A 23,073-nucleotide genomic window follows, 5' to 3' on the forward strand; every position below is an offset into this window, starting at 1 on the left:
ACAAAGGTAAGTTTTAATACACGATTTTAGTTGGCTTTTACCAAAAGAAAAAAGAAGAAAAATTTTAGTAATTAGCCATGACTAGAGTCTGCCATCTTGGTTGGACTGGTTTTAAGTTGTTAACCTACGAAGGATGAGGTCAAATTGATGAAAATTGGGGGTGAAACCATTTGATCTGTTAAATTCTGGCCGACTGCAAGCATCATGTCACCGATCAATAACCCTAACAAAGACACTAATTTCAAACAGTAAATCAAACCCCGTCTTTAAAGAACAAGCAAACATAAAGACTGTAAAAGCTCTGTAAAATAAAATTTGTATTGCAGGTACTGAAATACCAAATGATTCATTTTTTATTTTTTTTTACTTCTTCTTGGCCATTTTCCCTGACTCGATAAGCCAATTCTCCTTGGGTCTCTTCAAACCTGAATTCTTTGCCACCCTTGACCCTCCTTTTCCTTGTCAAAACAAGAACCCTAAATACTTCCATTGCTGCATTTTTTCCCCCTCATCTCTGCCTGCTGAAGCCCCAAACTCCTCTTTCGGATCCCCTTTGCTTCTTTGATTTGCTACTGGATTTGAAAGTGAACATATATACATATTCAAAAATAAAAGTGTGGTTGCATCCGCTCATCCCCCTGTGAATAACAACATATTAATGTGATGTCTGCAATAACTCCCATGCATTTCTAAGAGGGTCGGGTGATTTTGTGATGTCAATGTGCCATCAAACCAACGCCAATAAATTGATTCTGAACTCCATGCCCCCATTTACAGTTAGATCAACACCATCAGGATGCATACACTAAGAATTGTGGCATCTGGGGAGTCATTAATGAGGTAAAGAACACAAGAATTACTGTACATTCAAAAGTTCCACCGATCCAATTGTATCTTAGCTTCAGCCATGTCCTTCTGTGCCTTTTTTCTCCGATAAAATATTGGACAATCCCGACTGAAGGAAAACAAAAACTAAATGTAATGTGATCCTATAGCTCAAATCAATGTGGAAGAACAGAAATAGAGGAAGAAACAAAACCTTGTGCAAAGCACATCCTGGTGAAGCGAGCCTTGACACTCCTGGCATTGCGTCCACAGCCTCCCAAAAAGAGTCTCCAAATCACGCACTGTGAAATCATCCCCACAAAATCTTCAAACAACAAATATCTTGCAAGGATCCAGGGTTCTTGATTAGGTATTAGTAGCAAGAAATAAATGGGAAAAAAGGTACATACCATTAGCAACCGTTTTGCAATAGAGTTCTGCTTCCCTTCCCTTACAGTGTGAGCAAAGAGCTTGATCTGCATCACTGGTTCCAAAGAATTTTAAAAAGAATTAAGCATAATGGTGCATCAGTATTTGAGACAAAACAGCCACCATAACAAAGATAACTGGAGAATTGTTATATTCTGCTCGGTGGGCTTGTAACTCTAAAAATAAGGGGTACAGAAAATAGTGTTAGACAGTTCACTCTGCAGGTTTGTAAAGTATATGAATGTGCAGATATTAGCTACTGCTCAAAATAATCTAGGCCTCTTAATTTTCTGTGGAAAAACGGAACATAGATTGAGCCAACAATGATTCTAAGGAATCAAGCACCATTAATGGTTGAAATATAAATAATTACTGATACACACTGGGAAGTGAATAACAAAGTAAATATACCTAATTAGGGCTTTACATCCGAGGCAACTGAGCTTCTTTTTAGCAAATTTCATTATACCACCACTGGAGGGAGTTGAAATGTAAACCGACCGCGTGTGACTGCCCTGGAAAAGTTCCTTGCTCGCATTCTTTAGAATTGGCTCAAATATTCTTAAAAGTGGCTGCAACATGAAAAATAGTTTTAACAAGGGAAATTAGCTACGTTTAAAATAATAAACAATGAACCAACCTTGCTAATCTGGTTTTCAAGGTAGTATTGAGGATCTATTGGGATGTTATTCTCTAGTACATATATTGGATCCTCTGACTTCTCATATGCCTGCAATTCATCAACCACAAAATTTGACTTGTAAAGTAGAAGTAAGGGACTAACCACTTCTGATTTCTGAAAAAACAGAACCAGTATGTAAATTACCTTTGCACCTTTTGCAGCTTTAACAATGACATATGGAACACGATCTCCAACATCTGGAGCTGTGGCGGCATCTCTCTAATTTTATTGCAATAACACAAGATATCAAATCAAATTAAGTGACTGCAGGATTTTTATTTTAATGAAGGGGAATTGGAAGAAGAAAAGGAATTTGCCATAAAAAAAAAAAAAAAAGGAGCAAATCAACGGCATCCACTATATTGGGGGAAAAACTCTTGACCACTTGCTATTACCTCTTAAATTACATGGCACCCACACTCAAAATTACAAGTTACCCACAGTTACATTTTCAGTTAAATGGATGTGTAAAATGACCAAAATACCCTTATTTATATTTAAAGCACTTAAAATGATCCACCCAACCCCTAGGTGGGTGAAGGGAGAACTCCCTCCCTCTCTCTCCTCATCCACCTAGATTAGGTTTCCAGATCATTATATGGGACTGATCAATGATTTTGCAAAGAAATCAGAGTTCTTGCTCTATTTTCTCATCGTCTCCATCAAGATCCGAAATCGGTCTTCCTCAAACACAATAGGATCCACCAAGAATTCTCGCTTCTCCTTCCCAACAACCAGTCACCGGTTTTGCTGATTTCCCAAAACCTTCTTCCGTCAAAGAACGGTAACCAAGCGGTGAACCAGGGGATATTCATCTCCATATCGCAACGGGAAGAACCAAGCAGCAATCCATCTTGGTATGTATTTGGTGTGATTTCGATAGGAGGAAGAAGATTTGAGAGGCGTGTGATCCCAAAGTAAGCCTACAAGGAAGAACTATGATCTTACCACGATTCTGAAACTCAGAACCAGAAAGCGTGACTGAATTTTTCATCTGCTTCACGTAAGATGAAAGCCTTTTTCTTATTTGATGTGCTTAATTATATTCAGCTTCTGTAAATGGCAAAATCCGAAACCCTAGAACAAGAAAACTTGAATTTTGTTTGCATTGCATGAAATCAAATGATCATACATTGGAAAACCAGAATTCGAAATACTACAGTAACTGAAACAACAGAAACCCCATTAAGAAACCCTTCTTCAGAAATACTATTCCCCATTAAAATTTCGAAAAATTTAGTTTCAGTTCCAACATTTAGGGTTTGGAAACATCTGAGATTGAGAAGGGTCTTGTTTTTCATCATTGAGAGGATTATAAGGCCATTAGATAACGCAGGTGACCGTCTAAGATTGAGAAGGTTCCTAGTTTTTCGTCACTGAGATGATTATAAGGCCATTAGATAGGTAGGCAGAGCGAGAGAGCGAGAGCGAGAGAGAGAGAGAGAGAGAGAGGCAGAGGTAGAAGATGAAATTCCTTCACCCACCTAGGGGTTGGGTGGATCATTCTAAATGCTTTAAATATAAGGGTATTTTGGTCATTTTATACATCCACTCAACTGAAAATGTAACTGTAGGTACTGTAGGTAACTTGTAATTTTGAGTGTGGGTGTCACGTAATTTAAGAGGTAATACCGGGTGGTCAAGAGTTTTGCCCCAAATATAGTGAGTGTGATGTAATTTGCTCAAAAAAAAATTTCAAATGAAGATTACAACAGCTCAGCCTTATCACAATTAAACAGGGTCAGCTACATAGATCCAAGCAAAGACACATAAATAGTAATAAAAGAAGCACATCAACAAGGTTCAGTATAACCCACCTAAATGTCCTCCTACAGCTCTATGTGGGGCCAGCGCCACCCCATGCATGTCTGTCCTCACTACCTCCCCCCAAGGAACATTATAGGCCTTGATATCCTTCAATTTGGAACAAACTACTCCACTGTCTAGGTGCACCTCAAGGCCTCCATTGGACAAGAACATGCCACCACTTCAAACAACTCTCTCAAAGCTTCCCATGAATAGGGTTACCCTCAATTCATCTCTAGTCTGTTCAATCCTTACATTAATCTTATAAGTCTTGACATCTACTGCCAACATACTGCAGCAAACATCACGCTTTGGGTGCATTACAGCACAAACTCATAGTCCAACGAAATAAGGTCAGCCAAACAGATCCTTTCTATCCAATCAACTTTATTTGAATTCATATTTGGTGTGTGTGGCTTAAGGAGCACTACTTAATTTTATGCATTCATAGTTATTGCAACTCCATATGATCTTTGTTTTTGTAAGTTGGGACCAATGCTTCTCCATACATCAAAAATTTTCTTTGCTGTCATAATATAGTTAAATAGCTTGGTCAGCCCAGGTAAGGCACAAAGCCATATGTTCTTGAACACTTAGTAGGGATCTCATCTAGGCCTAGTGTTTTCCCTATTCTTATAGAATCTTTAACTTCATCCATCCTAATTTACGTATATATCTATGCTAAATGGATGAATAAGTTTCTCTATTACTCGTGAGTCTTCTTTAAGAAGCCCATGGAAATATCCTTTCCCCTCTCCTTAACGTCATCATCTCTAATTTACTCTACCATCCTCACTTTTAATAAATCAGATATGACCAAATCCTTGGATCCTCCTATTTTTTCCCTCTTGCTTTCCCACAATTTTCTTAGCTTTGTTCCTTGCTAATTATATCTTTTTAGATCTCTTATCTCTTTGGACCTTGGCCATGTCTTAAAATACATTTCATAAGTCTTAATGGCTGGCTTGGATCTAATCATTTCACCATGTCTCCCCAGGTGCATGTCGACAATCTTTCATCTCCCCAAGAACCTCTTTGGTGGTGTTTCTATAGGCTTCAGAATACTTTTAACAATTACAATCATTGAAAAAGGGATCTGTCAATAGGGGAGCTCTAACAATTGGTAATAATCAATTGATAAAGAGGGTTCTTGTCCCTATCTATTTTCATGTGGTTTTATTTACAGTTAGAAATGTTTTAAAGATCAACAGACTATCAGTATATTATCAAAGAATGTAAAAGTCCAAAAGCTGTAGATGAAAGCTTATGATAAAGCCACCAACAGGACAGTTTCACAATTAGCATACTCTCCCCTCTGGCCCAACTGACTCCAACCCACTTCTGAAGCATGCACCATTCCACCAATTCTACAATGTACTTAGATGGCCCCAGCACAAAACTAATAAGGGTCCTGTCATACCCTAATTACAGGGCAGGACAAGGTATGTCTTGGGTTTTAGCCGCTGATTTACTTTGCTTTGATGAACAAATTCTTCCGACCTCTATGAGCTAGTAGAATCAATTATCAGTGTTATTTTTCTTTATAGAAAAATTTCTCAGACAAGAAAGAAAAATTGACAATTAGAAGCACGTCATCCTATTCAATAATTATATCAACAATACAGAAAATTCTGACTACCAGGAAGCCAGTAAATATAGAAACCAGAGAAAGTAAAATGACATCAACTACTCCAGGATGGGAGCAATATTTTTGCAGTATGTTAGAAGAATATTTTTGCAATGTATGAACATCTTCATAATTTGCACAAATTATATAATATCACATAAGAGAAAAGCTTTTCAGCAATGATCTGTTGAGTTCTTAAACACTAATAGGATAACGCGAAGTAATACAGGTATAAAAGAACTCTTACTAGCATGTAATGGAAAAGTGTTAGCATTCAGAGGGGGAAAGTAGAAAAACAGGGTAAATGTAACCTTTCGCATACGTTCTGCAAGTTCAACATGTGCTGCCTTTACTGCATAATCATCTCCTGTTTTTGTCAGACCCTGTCAAGTTAAAAAGTTCATATTATAGTTTGCTGGTAGAAATTGTAAGCAAGTGATTTGTTCTTTACATTTAAAAACTTGCCAAATGTCCACCTTTGTTATAACCAAAAGTGACAAATCCATGCGGTTCATAAGGAGATCTGAAATGGTGTTTTTAACATATTGGACAGCACCAGGTATGTCTCGGTCAATTAGTATTTTGTTCAGACACTCGGTCACTAGATTTTTCACAAGTAGACAGTTGTCCCTTCGAACTGTTTCAATGCCTGTGAATCATGAACGAAATTAAGAAACAAGGTTGTCATCAGATGAAATTCCAAATGGAAGATAAAATTGCAGTGTTCACCTTTGGTGTCCATCTTGTCAAACTTATCTGAATTTGTCCAAAAGAGTCCAGCATATCTCTTCTTGCTAATCAGTAGATATGGATAATAAATCTTCTCAAACTCTAGTTTGATGGGCTTCACAAGGTAATAGTAAAAATATACATATAATTAAAAAGAAATTCAAGATAGACCATAGAGGAAGATAGAGAAAGCAAGGTTTACTGGAACTATATGTACCAGCAGCATAATTCTTTTACAAGGAAAAAATATATATATAAATGATCAATAAAATAATCCAAAAAACAGAGGATATAAAGCAGAACAAAGAACAAATAATCGTTATATCTAATTTAGTAGATACTTGAATCCCAGGGTAAGAGAAATAAGTTGACCAAAGCAAACAGGTCTTTGAACCCTCGCTGATTTAAACTTCAGATCAGAACAGGATAGTCAACTCAGAATCAACAAAAGCTCTGTTTAAATATGATTCTGAGTTAGGCCAAAGTCTAATAAAGACTATGTAATAGCATGACCAATCCTAGCTGATTCAACTAGGAATTTAACAATGAAGACTGAACCCATAATATTTAATTCCATTTCCAAGTGTAAAAGATATAAAAGTTTTCAAGGTCGGTTTAGAGGTGGAGTTTCTCTAGATAAATAAGCCTAGAGGGTTTTTCCTCTTTCTTTTACTTTTTCTTTTATTTTTTATTTTTATTTTATTTTTTTTTGGGGGGGGGGGGGGGGGGGTTGGTTCTGGGGGTGCATACGATACAGTTTATATGAACCACCAATTTTGACGAGTAGACTATTCAAGGTGTACCATATCCATCTGAAAATCAGATTAGCCACATCATCTGTCCCCATGACAGAACCATGCCAGCAGTCAAAAGACACCATAGACTATAGAGACATGCTTACTGAGAAATCTTTCTTCAATTAATTGACATACAACTATAAAGAGAAGAATAGTAGCTCCAAGGATGAAGGCCAACCGATCACGATTTTCTAGCTAATGATCAGTTACAGAGCTGAAAGGAAAAGGTAGCAGACAAAACATGATATCAAAGTTGTCAAAGCGTAACTTTGGCAGCTAAGCAGGCAGTCACCTTACCTTTTCACAAACTGACAAAAGGACACGTGCCTTGTGATCTAGCTGGACTTTGTTATAGCACAGATATTTTAATTGTTGTCTTCAAACAAAGTGTGTGTTTCTCAAGGCACGCCCTGATGAAACTGAAAGCTTGCTCAGGGTCCATGTTTGGGAACAGCCCCTGTGGAGAACCACGGTAAGGCTGCGTAATTATGACCTCCCCCCCCCCCCCCCCCCCCCCAAAAAAAAAAAAAAAGAGACCCAGCAGCAACAGGAGCCTCATGTTCCAGGGATGCCATTTTCTTATTGATGTGATTGTTTTTCTAACTATTCTATTAGCTTGTATCCTATTGAGCTTATATATCTCTATTTCTTTATTATCTCTTTGCATATTGCTTTGTTTTCAATCTAATTATAATATATTGCTTTGATAAATTCGATACATGTATATTTAATTGAATCAAGGATCAAGAAATAGGTTATCCCTTCCCCATCCCCCTGTTGCCAACAATCCCAGAAATAGGTTAATTGTTAGTTTCTAGGGTCTCAGCTGCTCTCTCATCCCCCCCTCTTTAGCTCTCCTTACTCCTCCCTCTTTCTTAGTTCCTTTGCAATCTTTTCCTGTTGTGTTGTTTGTTGCTTTTAATATATTATTTATTCACCCAAAAAAAAAAAAGATCTCAGTTTTGAGGATGGTTACAACCAGCCAGAAATCAAGATATGGCCAAGATGGGTCGAAAACAAGGATTTATGGAGGTAAAACTAAACATCTGATGGCTCATGGCTGAAACCATCAACAATGGTTGAACCACTGAAGCTTGTCTGAACTAGTCAAAACTATAAAAGTAGATTAGTTAAAAATGGTTAAAATCAGTCATAACTTGGCATTTATTGGTAAAAACTACTAAAATTTTCAGAATATTGTTGGAACTTATCGAAACCTGTTGAAACCATGAACGTCTATATTAACCATGGTTTTGTCCCACTTTCTTGGGAATCTAACCAATGATCAGCCCATCTCAGCCGAAACTTGAACCATGAACTGAATAGAGGTCATTAGAGAAATACTGCATAAATAATAATAACATAGCATGCATCCAAGATCTCTATGCATCGGTTAGGCGCGTTCCCCTGCCTTGGTTTGGCCATCTCCTGAACGACAATGCATGATATAGTAGATAACCTCAAAAGCCAAAATACCTTTGCAAAAGTGCCACTAATATATTCAGCAGCTTCTCGTCCCAATTTCATCGCTGCTTCTACAGTGGATACACCAAATTGTACCATTACAGAATCAGTATCCCCATAGATAACCTGAAAGCAGACAAAAATCATATTTTTACTGCAAAATAGATTTACTGACTCAGACTGATGCTATTGGTACTCAAAAAAAAAGGCAGTGGAGACATTCAAGCTACTAAGTTATTACAATTTAAGAAATGATCCACACACCGGAAACTCAACCAAAAAAAAATATCAAACATATTTTCTTCCCAGTTTTTTACATCAAATATTAAATTTCTGATTTATACTAAGAATAAACTGAACAAAATTATTTTTTTTTAAATAGCACACAGGAGTCTGGAGACCAGACTATTTCTCCTTGTGCAAACCCACTTAAAGACTCTCATCTAGCAACCTCTATGAAATCAGAGGTAAGGTTGGCATGAAAACAAATTGCAACCATTTTGGTACACACCAGCATAGTCAAGAAGAGAGAGAGAATTGACTGCTATTTTAGTTTTCTTTGCATTGTAATTCCCACTTCTTAAGAAATTTTTGTTATGTTATAACCTACCATCTCCTCTTTTAATTTCCAAGTTAATGTGAAACACTTTTGCAGGTGCGCAACATTTTTATTCTGAGGGGATTGTTGGCATTAAAGAAATGAATTGGTTGACCGAGGACCACAAAACAATGCACCTGATCCAGTTGTGAGAACATTATTAGACAAATCATGAAGATGAAACACAACCACCACCATAGACACAAGTAAAAGATAGCCCCAATGTCTTGTGCAGCATGGAGTAACCCAACGGGATAGCGATGAATATATAACACTGATGGTGAGTAGTGAGGTTTCAGTCATATGTCAGGTTGCAGGATTGCTCCTCACAAGTGAGAAAGGATACTGAGGTAACCAAGATATGGATCATACTGCACACCTAGAGCCATGGCTTAAAGTCAGAACTCAGAAGGGTAAGCATAGCTGCAATCTACATGATAGTGAGATGCTTAAGGGCATGGAATCACTGAACACAAGTCTGGTTCATGTTGGTGCTTATTTGAGGTGTGGAAAATGGAGATTCTTCACAGTAGGGAAGCTTCAATTATGGTCAAATACAACCACAATTGAGTACTATACAGACGAAGGTCAATCCATAGCACCACCATGCAATTCTACTATTGAGTGGAAGTCAGTCTATAGCATTGTGAGAATGTTCAGTATGTGCAAATCATGATCCTGGTTGCTCCTTTACCTGGAAACACTTCCACCTCTGAGACTCTTTATTATATTAGACTATTACTACACTACCCTTTATATGTAATCAAATGAATACACTTGTCTCTTTTATATGTAAACATTATCTTTATTTGTTGTCCTCCTTTCAGTTTTATAAATGATATATTTTTACATAATGCTTACAGATTGTTATATGCTTTCAAAGTAGATTTTGCATGAAATCTTAGCACTTATAATTTTCTATGTGTAGGTTGACTACTTTCATGTGTATCTTAGCATATCCTGCATCTCTCTGAAACAATACAGTACAATACTTCTCTTAAATTGACCCTTCAAATCACCAACACCCATACACAACCTGATACTAAACTTTAAAACCTTGATACCCATGTTTCCAGTTGATGAAAGCCACAACTAGTTTTCACCCTCCAATTATTTCACCCCCATTTTTCTTCAGTAGCATTCGTGAGATAGCCTCACTCATGCAACAAATGAGATTCCAAATACAAATTCAGATTGGGGATAACATACCTCAGCATTATGCTCATAGCCCCCATTTGAAGTGAATTTCTCTTCCACAAGCTTCTTTGTGTGTTCAATCATTTGCCGACCTTTACAAGCAAGGGAACCCGTTGATGAGACTAAACAGAACCTCACAAGATTTCAAAATTCTTTACTAGAGCAATCACAAACAGAACGAGAAGCCCAACCGGAAATAATTATATTACCATAGCTTGTGACACTAGAAGATATCTCTATGCAAGGTAACTGACCAACTGTTGCTCCTGTAAACCCATATACGGAATTCGCACTAACCTGAATAACGAATTTAAAGGTAACCCATAAAACTAAGTGCTCGCAATAGTATACCCCAGAAGAAGGAAGAATTAGAAAAAGAGCAACAGATCCACAAGTGTTGTGATAACCAGCTATACCTTCAGAGCCAGTTGGCGACCGTCCAATACAGCCTTCTCCAAGGGATCCTTTGCCTCCTATTGCAAGGTAATTGGTTGGTGAAGCTAATTTTACACAACTAGAAAAATACACTCTCACCTCTAGCGTTGAGAATCAAAATATAAATAAATGAATCACATATTACTGGAAATGTTGAAGTGCAAAATGGTATCTACTGAAATAATTTGGACAGGACAGCCTGGAAGTGGAAAATCACCTTCAGATCAGCTTTAGCTCTTTTACGAGCAGCCAACAGCTCTTCAAGAATTTCAGGAAGTATGCCCTGAAAAAAAATTGAGTTTCATTTCTTAACCAATAGAGTGCATTACAATTGCAAATCCTTAGCAAAGCTTTGAATAGAAGTCTTTCATACAAAAATTGAACACCAACAGAAACTGAACCTTCTGTAAATCTGTCTTCACAAATACATCACCGGAGGGAGTTTTATTAACACATTCTGGAGGCAAATTAAGCTTGCGAACATCTTCAGGTGTCACCTTCACAACAATCAAAAGTAGCAAGAGGTTACCTAATGTTCCTCCTCCTTTGCCTTTTGGTTAGTTAGAAAACATAATCAAAAGTGAGCAATGAATCCTCAAAGCAACAATCCAGAACAAAATGAAAACAAGCCTAGGAGAAGAAGAAAATCATGTCACAAACCAAGGGGAAGCATCAAACAAGAAAGTATATGCTTTAGAAGAGCAAACGCAAGTCCCAAAATACAACCCACAAGCTGAACAAAAATGACCTTGAAAGGAACCATGACCAAGCAATTTAAAAGAAAAGAGAGAGAAGAAGAAGAAACAGTACAAGAATCTTTTAGGCAACAAAAAGAAAGAAGAAAAGGAAATCACTACCAACATCAATTAAAAGCGCAGAGAAACCTAACTCCCCCTGCCCCCACCAAAAAAAAGAACATGATTGGCACCCGTTTAAAATTTAACATGAAATTGGGACATTGGTTTTTGTCCTTGGAAATGTACTGTTGTTTCTGCATGACAAGTTAAACCTAGGAAAAGGTTCCTTGAGATCCCTGTCATTGACCATTTACTCAACTGTCTGGGCTTTTTCACATCTGCTGTAAAGTACTCATCAAAGTTAACAAGAAAATTTTTGTTGGCAAGTGAGAAGGGGGAAATTTGGCACTTGACAACACAAGAATCAATGATTTGTAGAGAGAGTATTTTACCAGAGTGCAGTAACAGAGATTATATGCCATCATGATGGATGGATATAAAGATGCAAAATCCAACGTTGCTATAGGCTTCTCAAAGAACCCTACTCTGGCTTCCAAAACCTGCATTATGCAAAATCCATATTGTCATCACCCTACATGCTTTTAGCTATCTCTATGTTTACAGAGATAAATCCAGCAAGCTGAAAGCATTTATGTGAAAGAAAGATGGCAAATGATACATTTCTGATTGCCAGTGTCACCACTTGCTCGTGAAAAACAAAGCATTATTTTAGACGCTTCTTTATGTAAACAATCATGAAAACATCACAATACACGATAACTTATTTTCTTTGGGTGAATAAATTATCACTACAAACTAAGATCAGCTGGAAGGATGCAATATTGAAGAACTAAACCCCCTGGTAACAACAATTCATCTGCTCCTTGGGGAACCCAAGATAGGGGAATGGGGATCCAAAAAGAGGGGTGTTTTGGTTTTTTTTTTTTTTTTTTGGGTGGGGGAAGGAAGGGGGAGTGGGGCACAATCTGGTGACAAATGCTATTGCTCATTTTTGGAACTATATGGTTCACCATACAGAATACATCTAAAAACTTCATCTAGCATAAGCTCTTTGAAGCAAAACAGTGAATTATAAAGCAATACTAAATGCTTGGCTGCATTGACCATCCCCTGTCCCCCTCCCATAAAAAAAATCCTTATTAAGTCACATACTACGGTGACAAAATGAACGAAATGTATGTTTTGCACAGTATCATTTTATCAACCAATTTGTTGCATACAGCTGGCTCTTTACGTAAGTTTACATCTGACAAGGATACAACATTAGGTTTCATAAAAGCTTAACATGTGAACATCAAAAGGTACTTCAAGCATATGCAGTATACAAAATCAAGCTTATATATGTCAAATTTCAAATATATAAACATTGATCAAGCTTATATATTACCAGTTTCAGTTTTCTTTATTCAATAATTGTTTGATACATTCCAACAATATTGGAATTATTATTGAAGAAAAAATAAATAAACGAATGATTAAATAATTTGGGATGTAACAACATACAGATTGGAATATGATTAATGCTTTTTACTACAGCACCATTACATTCAGAACAGAACTACAATCAATGTAGAAAGACTTAATTATGAACAGATAACATCTTTTTTGGGTATATTTGTCATACAGTATGCATCAGCATTCATTATGAGAGACAGTAAGAGAATAATGGAAGACAAGAAAGTCCAGACAGACATCAAAAACTCACAGTTGCACCCTCATATCCTTGGTCAGATCCCTGTTTTTTGACATATGGAATGACCATATTTTTCTGTTTGGCCTTCCTAAGAAGTTGAGAAAGAACCTGAAAACAGTGGTTGTTCAAAGAAATTCAGCAAGTCAATTATTCAGCATGAGATCGTCTGCTAGTAACCAGAATGAATTTACCTTGATGCTTTGGCCTCTTGAAAGTAGAAAAGAGATGGGGACACCAGTTACCCGAGCCATCTCCACATAATTGTAAATGAACATCAATTTATCCAAAAGCCTTTGTGGAAGATAAGCATCCTGCAAATTAAGAAAGAGGTTCCTATTGTGCTAAGAGATTACTAGATGTTTTGTAGTCAAAAGAATTTTAGTTTTGGTCAAATAGAATAGGCCCATTCAGGACACATGTAACGATCAATAGATTTTGGATAAGATAGAAAGACAAGACAGATGCATAAATAAGTATAGAGAAGTAAAGCATACTCAGGGCTGAAATAGGGCCTAGGATTGTTCCCCCAAACCCTATGGCCCCTAGTACCACAAGCGGTATTTTGGTAATTTTACATATTTTCATTTGAGTCAAAGTCACGGTGTAGTTGGGTCCAATGTGTGTCCTAGTCTAATTTCTTTCAGGAGGCTATAAATAAGCCTTCTAGCATTGTAATCAGCAAGTTGATTTATGAATAAAATATCGATGGAGTGTAGTGGATTCCCAAGAGGAGGCCTGCGACAGCTTTAAGATCAAAAATCTGGAGCTTTTCTGGTTTCCAGCATTCATTTTCAATTCCTAAGTACAAGCCCCTACCCCAACCCAATCCCCATTCCTTACTCTCCTCTCACCCGTAGCCTTCCCCTACCCTTTAACCCTAGTTTTCTGCAATCCAGCCCCTTCACCTCCATCCCAGACCACACCCAGCCCTTTCCAACCCCTAAGGCAGCCTTAGGAACCCCAACCCCAATTACATAATCCCCTAGAGTCTAGACTCCCCTAACCCTACTCTACCATTCCAGCCCCTTCCCCTTACCTTTCTTTTTTTTTTCTCCTTCTAAAGCATGTGGCACTTCTAGAAATTCCAAAGTGCAGCAAGTATTTTAAGATCAATAGGACCATATCCCCTTGGCCCAAACCCTTCCTTTTTTAGAATTAAAACCTAACTACAGTTCCTTACCTGGGATCCCAACTTCCAGCCCCTTCCCACACCTAAAACCCAAAAATTCTGCAACTTAACTTCATAATAGAAAACCCTATACCTAGAATTCTTCAAACCCAAAATTCCCAAAACCTTAACCTCAATTCCAAATCTGAAATCTGAAATCATTAAAAACAGCAAGGTTACAAGCTTAAAAACACAAACCCTACAACCCTAAGCCTGGCTGAACCTACCCTAACCCTAGCCTTACAGAATTTATCAAAAACCTTCCACCGAAGGGTATTCCAGGTTGCTGATTCTCAGGAAGAGGATCCTGCAGGTAAGCCTAGATCTGGGGCATTATTCCATTCCGTCAAACCCTAGATTCTGGTTCACATCATATAGGACCAGAAAGATATTGATTAGACTAATTTCTGCATGTCATATCACATAAGTGCAGATCATTGTTGTCAACACTTGCCTAGGCACCTTGTTGGTGTCACCGGCACCTTCATTGCCATGACAACTATGGGGGTAGATGCTACTACAATTCCTTTGCCCTTTACCTCCTGCAGTCAAAATTAAACAAAGGAAAGCCTTTACTAGCCTTTATTATTATCATACATATAAAAAGGCGAACCCAGCACTAGAGGCTTCTGCGCAAGCAGATTCAGCCAAAGGGGAGATATTCCTAAGCAGCCTTACCCCAACAATATTTATTGAGAAGCTGTTTATGATAAATATATAACATAAAAATTAAAAATAATAATAATTTAAAAAAAAAAAAAAGCTCACTAACTATTCCATAGATTTATCACCACGAATGTAATTCTTTCTTTCGATATAGAAAGGCATGGTTGACCAGGCAACAACAATCCAAGGTCCTAACCGCTGGGCACAGGTGACCTTCTATTTACCAAAACAATGTGATTTGTTACCCAATATACATAAATGCTTGTACCTTTTGTATTAGCTATGCCAGCAATGAAAGGAAGAAACAAGAAGTTTAATAGAAATGTGTCATTGGAGATGAGACAAACAGAAAGCACTTTGATCCCAAGACATGTCAAGAATAATCTAAGACCCTTACCACTGGGTGCAGGTGACGCCTTCTATTTGTATAAACAACATGAGCTGATATGCATAGATGCTTGTATTTTTCATAAAAGGCTATGCCATCAAAGAAAGAGCAAGAAAGAATGAAAGATTACCATCATCATTCTGTCTTAAAGAAAAGATGCAAAAATAGAACTAGAATGTACAAAAACCAGCATACTTAGTTGATTTTATTTTTCTTTTCATAAGTTTGGTTGAAGAACTCAACTATGTACGATGAAGTGCCTTGAAAAACATGTACTAATACCTCACTAAACAAGTATTAAATACATGTTCTACAAAGTATGGAGTAGCCAGAAAAAATTCTGAGAGGCTTCTCTCAGCAACCAACACATAGGAGCACACCAACAAGGTGTGGTACAATGGCATTTTCAATTGGAAAGCAGCAACACCATTTCATGCAAGGCGGATAGAGATAGACAAAGAGGTGCTAGTAACCCTGCCCCAGCAGGTCAGGGAAAATTTTCCCATGTTTTAAAATGGCAAAAAAGTACTGCCTACAGCGCAAGCATTTGCTTCTTGCTTTGATGAAACATTCCTTCAACTCATGCAGTATACATTGAATATAAAATTTATTCACCAGATATTTTAATGCCCCTCACCAAATTTTCTACCCGCCTGTTCAAACATTAATGTGATGCAAAATCCAACACAACCTCTCCGAGTTACATCAGATTTTCAGACCAATACATTACTTTCAGGTTATCAAAGTTCGTCACTCTTCCGTTTCAAAAACCATATTGGATAATCAGATGACTGGGAATGAAGATACAGTTTAAAATAAATAGAATTAAAAACACTAACGAACCTTTAAGCAGTAAACAGCAAGCCGTCTTCTAGTCTCTGAGTTCCCATTCTGAAGATCAGATATTATAGAGTGGTGGACATCCTCTTTCTGCCACAGAAGAAATGATTACCAGGGTGAGAAAAGATAAAAGGCTACCATTAGGCAGGCCTAAGTAAATAACACTGACCAAACCAAGCACAACTTATTTTGGGGTTCAAAACAGGTCTGCAAACAAGAAACTGAGTCAGCCCCGGAATGAGGCCTTACTGAATTGACCTTGCATAGGCTTTTTGTAAGATATAAAAATTTAAATCTAAATATAGTGTAAATAATGGTTCCAATACAGATATTATACCAGACATAAGAACATTCTAAATGTACTTTATGTATAGGCATATGACATAATAAGAGCTATAGTAGCCTCTTACTTCTTATTACTTGTACATCGACCCAGAAATAGATGTTCTACTTCCTTACTTTCAGATTGTTTTTTCACTGGGAGAAAACGGAACACTATTAACAAATTGCCAAACCCATGATTTCATTTTTCCACACTCATTTCTGGCTTAGTTTTTTGAGTCTTTTGACTGCTTATCCTTGTGCTTCTGTCCCTAGTATTCTCAGATTATGATAATACCAAAATGAAAACTAAAACCTTCACCTGCTCCCCAAGAAAGTGTGCTGAAACAGAATTCAATGAGTACGAACTCAGTTTATAATCCCTTTGCATAACCTGGAATGGAACAAAACAATAACTTATTTGGTCACGGTTTAACATAAAAGTGTTAGCTTTGTCTCACAAAAATATGAAGCAGTCTAAAGTAAAGAGCTCAGCTGAACCTGAAGTAAATCAAATTGAACTCTCCCATCAATTGTAACTTCTTTGCTTTCCCTTGTTCCTAATTGTCTGCAAATACCACAGAGTTATCAAGGTGAGAGATACTAAATATAATATTTGGTAATCAAAGAAACAGAAGCAACTATCAACGAGTACCACCTAGCACTAAATTACACAAAGCATGCTTACTGACCAGTGAACCTCATAGGAAAAAAAAATGGACGGGTAAAGGGAAGAAAAAGAACGAGGAGGATTCCTCAGGCAAACATCAAATCCACACCAGGACTAGCTAGAGTAATTTGCAATCCATAAATTACATGAAGAGAAGAGAAGTGACTTCATACACTTTACATGTTTTCTGGTAGATACTTCATACACTTTATCAGCAGTCACTATCTGCTTTTCTTTAGTTCTATCTTTGCCATTTCTTAGTCCTACATTTAGATTCCTTGGGAGATTCAAGCACTCAAATCTGAGTTCCTGAATTCATCTTAGTCATTGGTATTATTTTATTAGTTATACATAAGCATAATGTCAAATAAGTCTATTTGCAATATCATGCAACACAAATCATGAGTTTTAAGACTGTTCTAGTCCAGCCTCCTGAGGAATGCAGAATTTGGACTTACAACAGAATGTGGCCATTTAGCTGACGAGATCTGTCCTCTTAAAGCTAATAAAATGATAGGGGGAAAGCCAAATTTAGACTAGAAGATGCTAGCAATTAAGAATTGCAAATAATATGGCCCTTTAAAGGGTAGAATGACAGAAGAAGATCTGAATAGCCAGAATGTTATGCCTTAAATGAGGGAAGAATTTTTGTTACTAACACCAATGTAGTTGGAATAAGTTTGGTTACATCAACTCAAGTTAACTAGATCAGTGTGGTGAAGCTCATAATATTAGTGACTTAGTGGCTTCCAAAGGAAGGGCCTTCAAGGTACCAGTTAGACGTCTGGTTCTTGAAGTGCCAAGTTGGTGATGCGCTTCCCTAACCTGTTAGGACAGAATTGGGAAACTAAACACTCAGATCGGACTGAAATTTTGTCATTGTAAGATGTACTACCAGAACCACAACCAGATGTAATTTTAGACCCAGTCCTTCCTCCTCCTATGGATTCCTTCCACTTATCAGTTCTCAATGCCTTGAAATTTATGGTATCCAAAAACAGCAGCTACCTCAAATGACAAACACATACAACCAGGTCAAGAGTAAGCAAAGAAATCCACTAATTCTACTAGGTAGATGCATCATTATGAAAAATATACTAATTAAGGTCACCACAGGGAGCCCAAATAAGTAATGACAGTAAAACAATGCAAAAACTAACCTTGAAGAAAATGTGGTGTCCTTGACACGGACCCTGCTGCTCCTAATGCGGCCCAGAGTTGGAAATTCTGCTATTTTTAAGACCTCAGCTCTCTGATATCCACATGGAAAAATATAATTAGTTCAATGAGAAATAACAGTTGGTCAGAATCAGGCCTTCCTCCACCAAATGGACCATGAAATTTAAGACAACAAAAAGCAAGCATCATCCATCAAGTAAACTACAATGGACAGAAGAGGACAAGTAAAAGTACCTCAATGAGATATGGCAAATCAAATTTGCAGATATTGTAACCAATTATAATATCAGGGTCCACTTCACGAATAAAATCCTGGATATTTAATTGCATCAAATTGCAATAAAAAAAAAACATGTGGTTAGTAACGTTATTCATGAAAAATTGTGAAATCTCTTGCATCAAAAGAAGAAAAATAGCATGTTTAGCCTAGTATATAAATTTTTAAATAATTCTCTCAAAGCAGACAAGCAACTATTTGCCTCCAAATAGTAAGAAAAAGAAGAAAAAAAAGTAGGGGGCAATTTCTTAAGAATACAAGACAAATTAGTTTCTTTTAAAAAATAAAAATAAAAATCTAAACTATTTGTTTTGGAACAAATTTTCTTATTTCATAAATCTAGAATATCCCCCATAAATATATAGGGGACAAGTCACTTTTGTCTAACCATTAGAATGATGAAAGAAAACAAGTTCCTAACTTATCATACTATACATAACAAAAATCTGAATCAGGTTCTTGTTCTGGATCTGTGTAATCAACTGGATTTGGGGTGGACCACAAATCTATGCTGCATCACCATATCAAATCCTGAAGTAGAAAATACAATTTCATGCAAAACGAGATATATGCTTTTGAGATGAGAAGGAAGAGTACCCTCCAAGCCAGCAAAACTTCTCTTTCAGTGTCAAATGACATCACATCAACACCAACTATTGAGGAGCATGATTTGAGGGTCATCACATTCTGTACCAAAGGATGGTTGTCTCCTTGTAAAGTAACTAGATTGGCAATCTAAAACAAAAGAATGAAAGAAAAAAAAAAAATTAGAGCAAAGAAATAAAATGGCATAGGATTCATTTGGTTGCAAGGGGAATAAAAGTGAACTGAAGTGAAATTTTGTAATTATTTGTAACCATTACTCAGTGTGACAATAAGACTAACTCCCAATCATTCTGTATTTGGATATCAAATTTCACTTTAATCCGCATCCAATTCCCTTTGATTTTATGAAGTAAATAAAGACACATTTAAAATGTAGCATTTACTTGCTGCAGTATGAAACTTTAAGCAGCTTTACAATCACACGGGATAATGATCATAGAATTCCTTTTTGCGTATAAAAAATTTACTTCACTTCTCTTTAATTCCCCTTGCAACCAAATGAAGCAACAATGAAACGAACAGGTAACAACAACAAAGTTCAAATTCATATTTATATCTGCTAATATTGGACTGATAGGGTAACCTGAATAACAGGATCATGCTTTGGCTCAGGAAAGAGACCTTTCCGACCAGCACATTCAATGTCAAAACTCAAGATGCGGAATGGAGCCATTTTTGAATATTCCCCTTCAGCAACATGGCTTATTAAGTTGGAATACCTGGGAATGATTGTCAAGAAAAGAAACTTCCACAAGCCCAAAAAAAAATCACACGTGAAAGAAGTTAATCATAATTAATGTCTCATCTGAGGGAGAAATAACATGCTCATGCATCAGGATACAGGCAGTCGAACTCCAGTTGGCAAGATGACACATTTCTTTCTGTCTTCACATATTTTCTTGCAGGAACCTCAATCCAATTTCCACCAACAATATTGCAATCAATCATGAAACGAAGAGCAAAAAGGACATTGCTTTCATATGTCATGAAGCTCTTGAAGCCAAGACCATCAATTTGTATGCCCCTATCAAGAATACCTGTCAAAGTTAATCACTGTCAGCATCTATGAATTTATGCATGAAGTTTGTAGTATGTGTTATTTGAATTATGCAGTTGCCAATATGCATACGTGTATTCACATTTGTATACTCATGATAACAAATGAAGTAAAAACACAAACTTTGTTACCTCGACAACTGGTAACCATTGTTGGCAATGCAACCACAATTTTAAGGAAAGGAAGAGACTCCTGCTGCTGGTAATACATAATGCTTCTCTTCTGCACCATCTCAATCCGCAGGACACATCTGGGAACCTTACTGTTTCTATTTGCTTCCCTCATCCTTGCCTACAAACACCCACAAGAAAACATGGTACAACTGCATGATACATATTATAAATAAAATCATTCTTGACAAAGTAAAAAAGCAAGGGGAGAGAAGAACTACATTCAAGAAGTAAAAGAAAAAGAAAAAGGGAAACCTCAAGAATCTGATGAAGGCGGGAGATATCATCAGGACCCATCCCTGGGGGACAGCTAACATAGAAATATGGCTCAAATCCATGAACATGACAACAAACACTATGTCCTGCCAAGACGGAAGTAAGACGTTACTCTACATAAAAAAGGAGCATGATTTGATATTACAAAACAATGAAAACATAGTTAATGGCATACGACAATTTTTAACCAGGGGGAAAATGAGTCTGCGGACACATCCAAACAAAATTAAACCAGAAATGAAATTATGCGACACAGAAGATCCAAGATACAATAGATCTTACAAGATAATCTTCCAATTCATTAGTAGACCTTGGAAATCTTATATACTCATAGTAGTAGTATCAAAACCTCCTTTATGACATTGAATAAAATGTTAGTCTTAATGCCCCACACTTAATATCACCTTCATAAACTCACAGTGTTGGTCAATTGTGATCCTTTAATGCAACTTCACAAACCCAACATACTTAAGCCCAATGGCAACTACTAACCAGAAATAATTTTAAGAACGGGCAATAAGAATTTTAATCACTATCTTTGTTTCTTGCTGCTCGCTGCTCCAGTTCCTGCCCTTTGTTGCATAACTTCGAAGACAGTGAAATTGCACAGGATCACAAACCAGCAGTTGAACATGCTTTTTAGGGTTCTCTTTTTCCCTTCCACTCATCAAAATCTAAGTTCTAACACAGCTTTGGGTTTAACAAGTCACATGAGATACTAGGTATTAGGTACTCTTAAATGTCTATGAGACAGTGAAAGAGAGAAAAGTGCTTTTCTCTCTTATTAGGGTTGAGTGAATATGTAAAACTTTAAATGACGAGAATTTTGATTAACAGTCCTACAAACCCCCTGGGACCTTCTCATTCTCTGAAAGCAGGGGAAGGTAAAGCCTAGATTTGCAAGTAAGCCATACGTTTGATCACAGCAATCCCATGGACTCAGAATATAAGCTGAATCAAGTAATTCTTCAGTTTTATCTGATTTGATTGCATCCTTCTTTTTATCAGAATGTCTAATGTATGGACGCAAGAAAAATACAAGCTCAATCAGGTAATACTTCTGCATGTCAATCACAACCCAAATCTTTAAAGAGTAACCTAATATCCTAATTGATACCTGCAACGACAGAGGTTTCAGCAGTAAATGCTACAGCCAGAAATTTCAGTTGGCATAAAAGTAGAAAACAGAAAATTAAAGTCTCTAAGTTCAGACTCACAACAAATTTAGTAGAAGCGCGAGAGAGAAAACCAACCTTCCCTAGTAACACCAAATATCCTGAGAATGGCAGCTGCGCCAGACGCATTTGGCATTAAGTCCTTACGAGTTTCCCCAATCACATAGTCAATCTCCAATTGTTGGAAAACTAGACAAAAATGAGAAATCATAGAAGTATAAGAAACCCTTAACACTTCAAAATAGTGAGGAAAGAGAAATAGAGAGAAAGAATGTTACTGATGTTCTGAGACTGAGAGAGGTAAGCGGAAGAGAGAGGAGGGCGACGCCACTTGGATAGATGAGAAGCGAGGGCTTGTCGCTCTTCTGCATCACGGAGTATTGCTTCTTCTTCCTCATGGAGAAGGGTCTCGTCAAGGAAAACGTCTTCGTCCATTTCTTCGTCTTCCATCACTGCTTGATGCTTCGACGCGGGTTCGGATCCCGAGGAAGAAGGTGCTCCGCGCTTCTTGCCATTGTTCATTCTTCCTTTGCCTTTTTTTCTCTGTGAAGAGAAGAGAGAACGACGACACAGCTCGAGAATAACAAACAGGAGATGAATATGATTCCCGCCACTTTGCGAGAGAAAAAAGGGGTTTTATAAGGTGAGTCCTACTCTACTTCTGGTGAGTTAAATTTCAATGAAAAAGTAATTCACCGTTTATTGTACTAATTTCTTATTTTAATTATTTTTTCCTAGGGCGCGGGGATATATATTTCAATTTAAATCCCTTTTCCACGTAAAAAAATTAAATCGCTCATTCTTCTTTCTTATTTTCTTTTTTTCTTTTTTCTTTAATAGAAATTGTGCGTCACATGCAAGGTTCAACGTGTATATTGTCGCCCGTAGATGACACAAAACCCCCACCCGAAACGACTTATTCCAGAAGTATATGGTGAAAAGTTGATTAAAAACTTTAGATTAAATAATATTTTAGTCAAGATTATGCTCCCAGTATATTTATTGGCCTCAAATTAAACTACACAACAAAATTCAAGCCAAAACAACCCTAAATACCCCTCAAATGAGGATTGAATTTTCATCGACACCTTGCCAAAAATCGCCGATGATATGTCGGCGAAATGTTGCCATGTCGCTGATGTTGACAGCCAGCGACACGCGGCATTTCACCGACATGTCGAACCTTGGTCACATGGGAAGAAGGAATTCAAATCTCTAGTCAAGGATTGCTTCAAAGCAT

General features: G+C 37.1%; 1 protein-coding gene across 1 annotated transcript; it reads right to left on the reverse strand.

The window, feature by feature from the left end:
* Positions 1–99: 99 nt before the first annotated feature.
* On the reverse strand, positions 100–22,461 carry LOC149026959 (DNA polymerase delta subunit 1). The gene is made up of 30 exons (XM_089157550.1): positions 22,112–22,461; positions 21,912–22,022; positions 20,638–20,744; positions 20,344–20,503; positions 19,997–20,192; positions 19,739–19,874; positions 19,147–19,284; positions 18,507–18,584; positions 18,254–18,345; positions 16,925–16,991; positions 16,746–16,817; positions 16,106–16,192; positions 13,232–13,351; positions 13,053–13,148; positions 11,779–11,886; positions 10,991–11,086; positions 10,807–10,872; positions 10,571–10,627; positions 10,364–10,451; positions 10,167–10,246; positions 8,372–8,485; positions 6,099–6,213; positions 5,846–6,018; positions 5,681–5,752; positions 2,081–2,155; positions 1,895–1,984; positions 1,666–1,826; positions 1,236–1,309; positions 1,040–1,127; positions 100–955 (listed from the first exon to the last, which is right to left on the reverse strand). Exons 1-30 carry the CDS (start codon positions 22,353–22,355, stop codon positions 868–870), a joined length of 3,249 nt encoding a protein of 1,082 aa, XP_089013676.1. The 5' UTR covers positions 22,356–22,461; the 3' UTR covers positions 100–867.
* Between the last annotated feature and the right edge of the window lie 612 nt (positions 22,462–23,073).

The sequence above is a fragment of the Hakea prostrata genome, chromosome 1 (genome assembly GCF_041222555.1).
Source record: "Hakea prostrata isolate BN-2017 chromosome 1, UWA_Hpros_2, whole genome shotgun sequence".
NCBI lineage: Eukaryota > Viridiplantae > Streptophyta > Magnoliopsida > Proteales > Proteaceae > Hakea > Hakea prostrata.

Coding starts and splice junctions, on each gene's coding strand:
- LOC149026959 (XM_089157550.1), bottom strand. CDS start 22,355: ATGAACAATGGCAAGAAGCGCGGAGCACCTTCTTCCTCGGGATCCGAA. Junction 20,193..20,343: donor AATGGTTACCAGTTGTCGAG/GTAACAAAGTTT, acceptor TAACTTTGACAG/GTATTCTTGATAGGGGCATA. Junction 8,486..10,166: donor GCTATGAGCATAATGCTGAG/GTATGTTATCCC, acceptor GTCTGCTTTCAG/GTTATCTATGGGGATACTGA.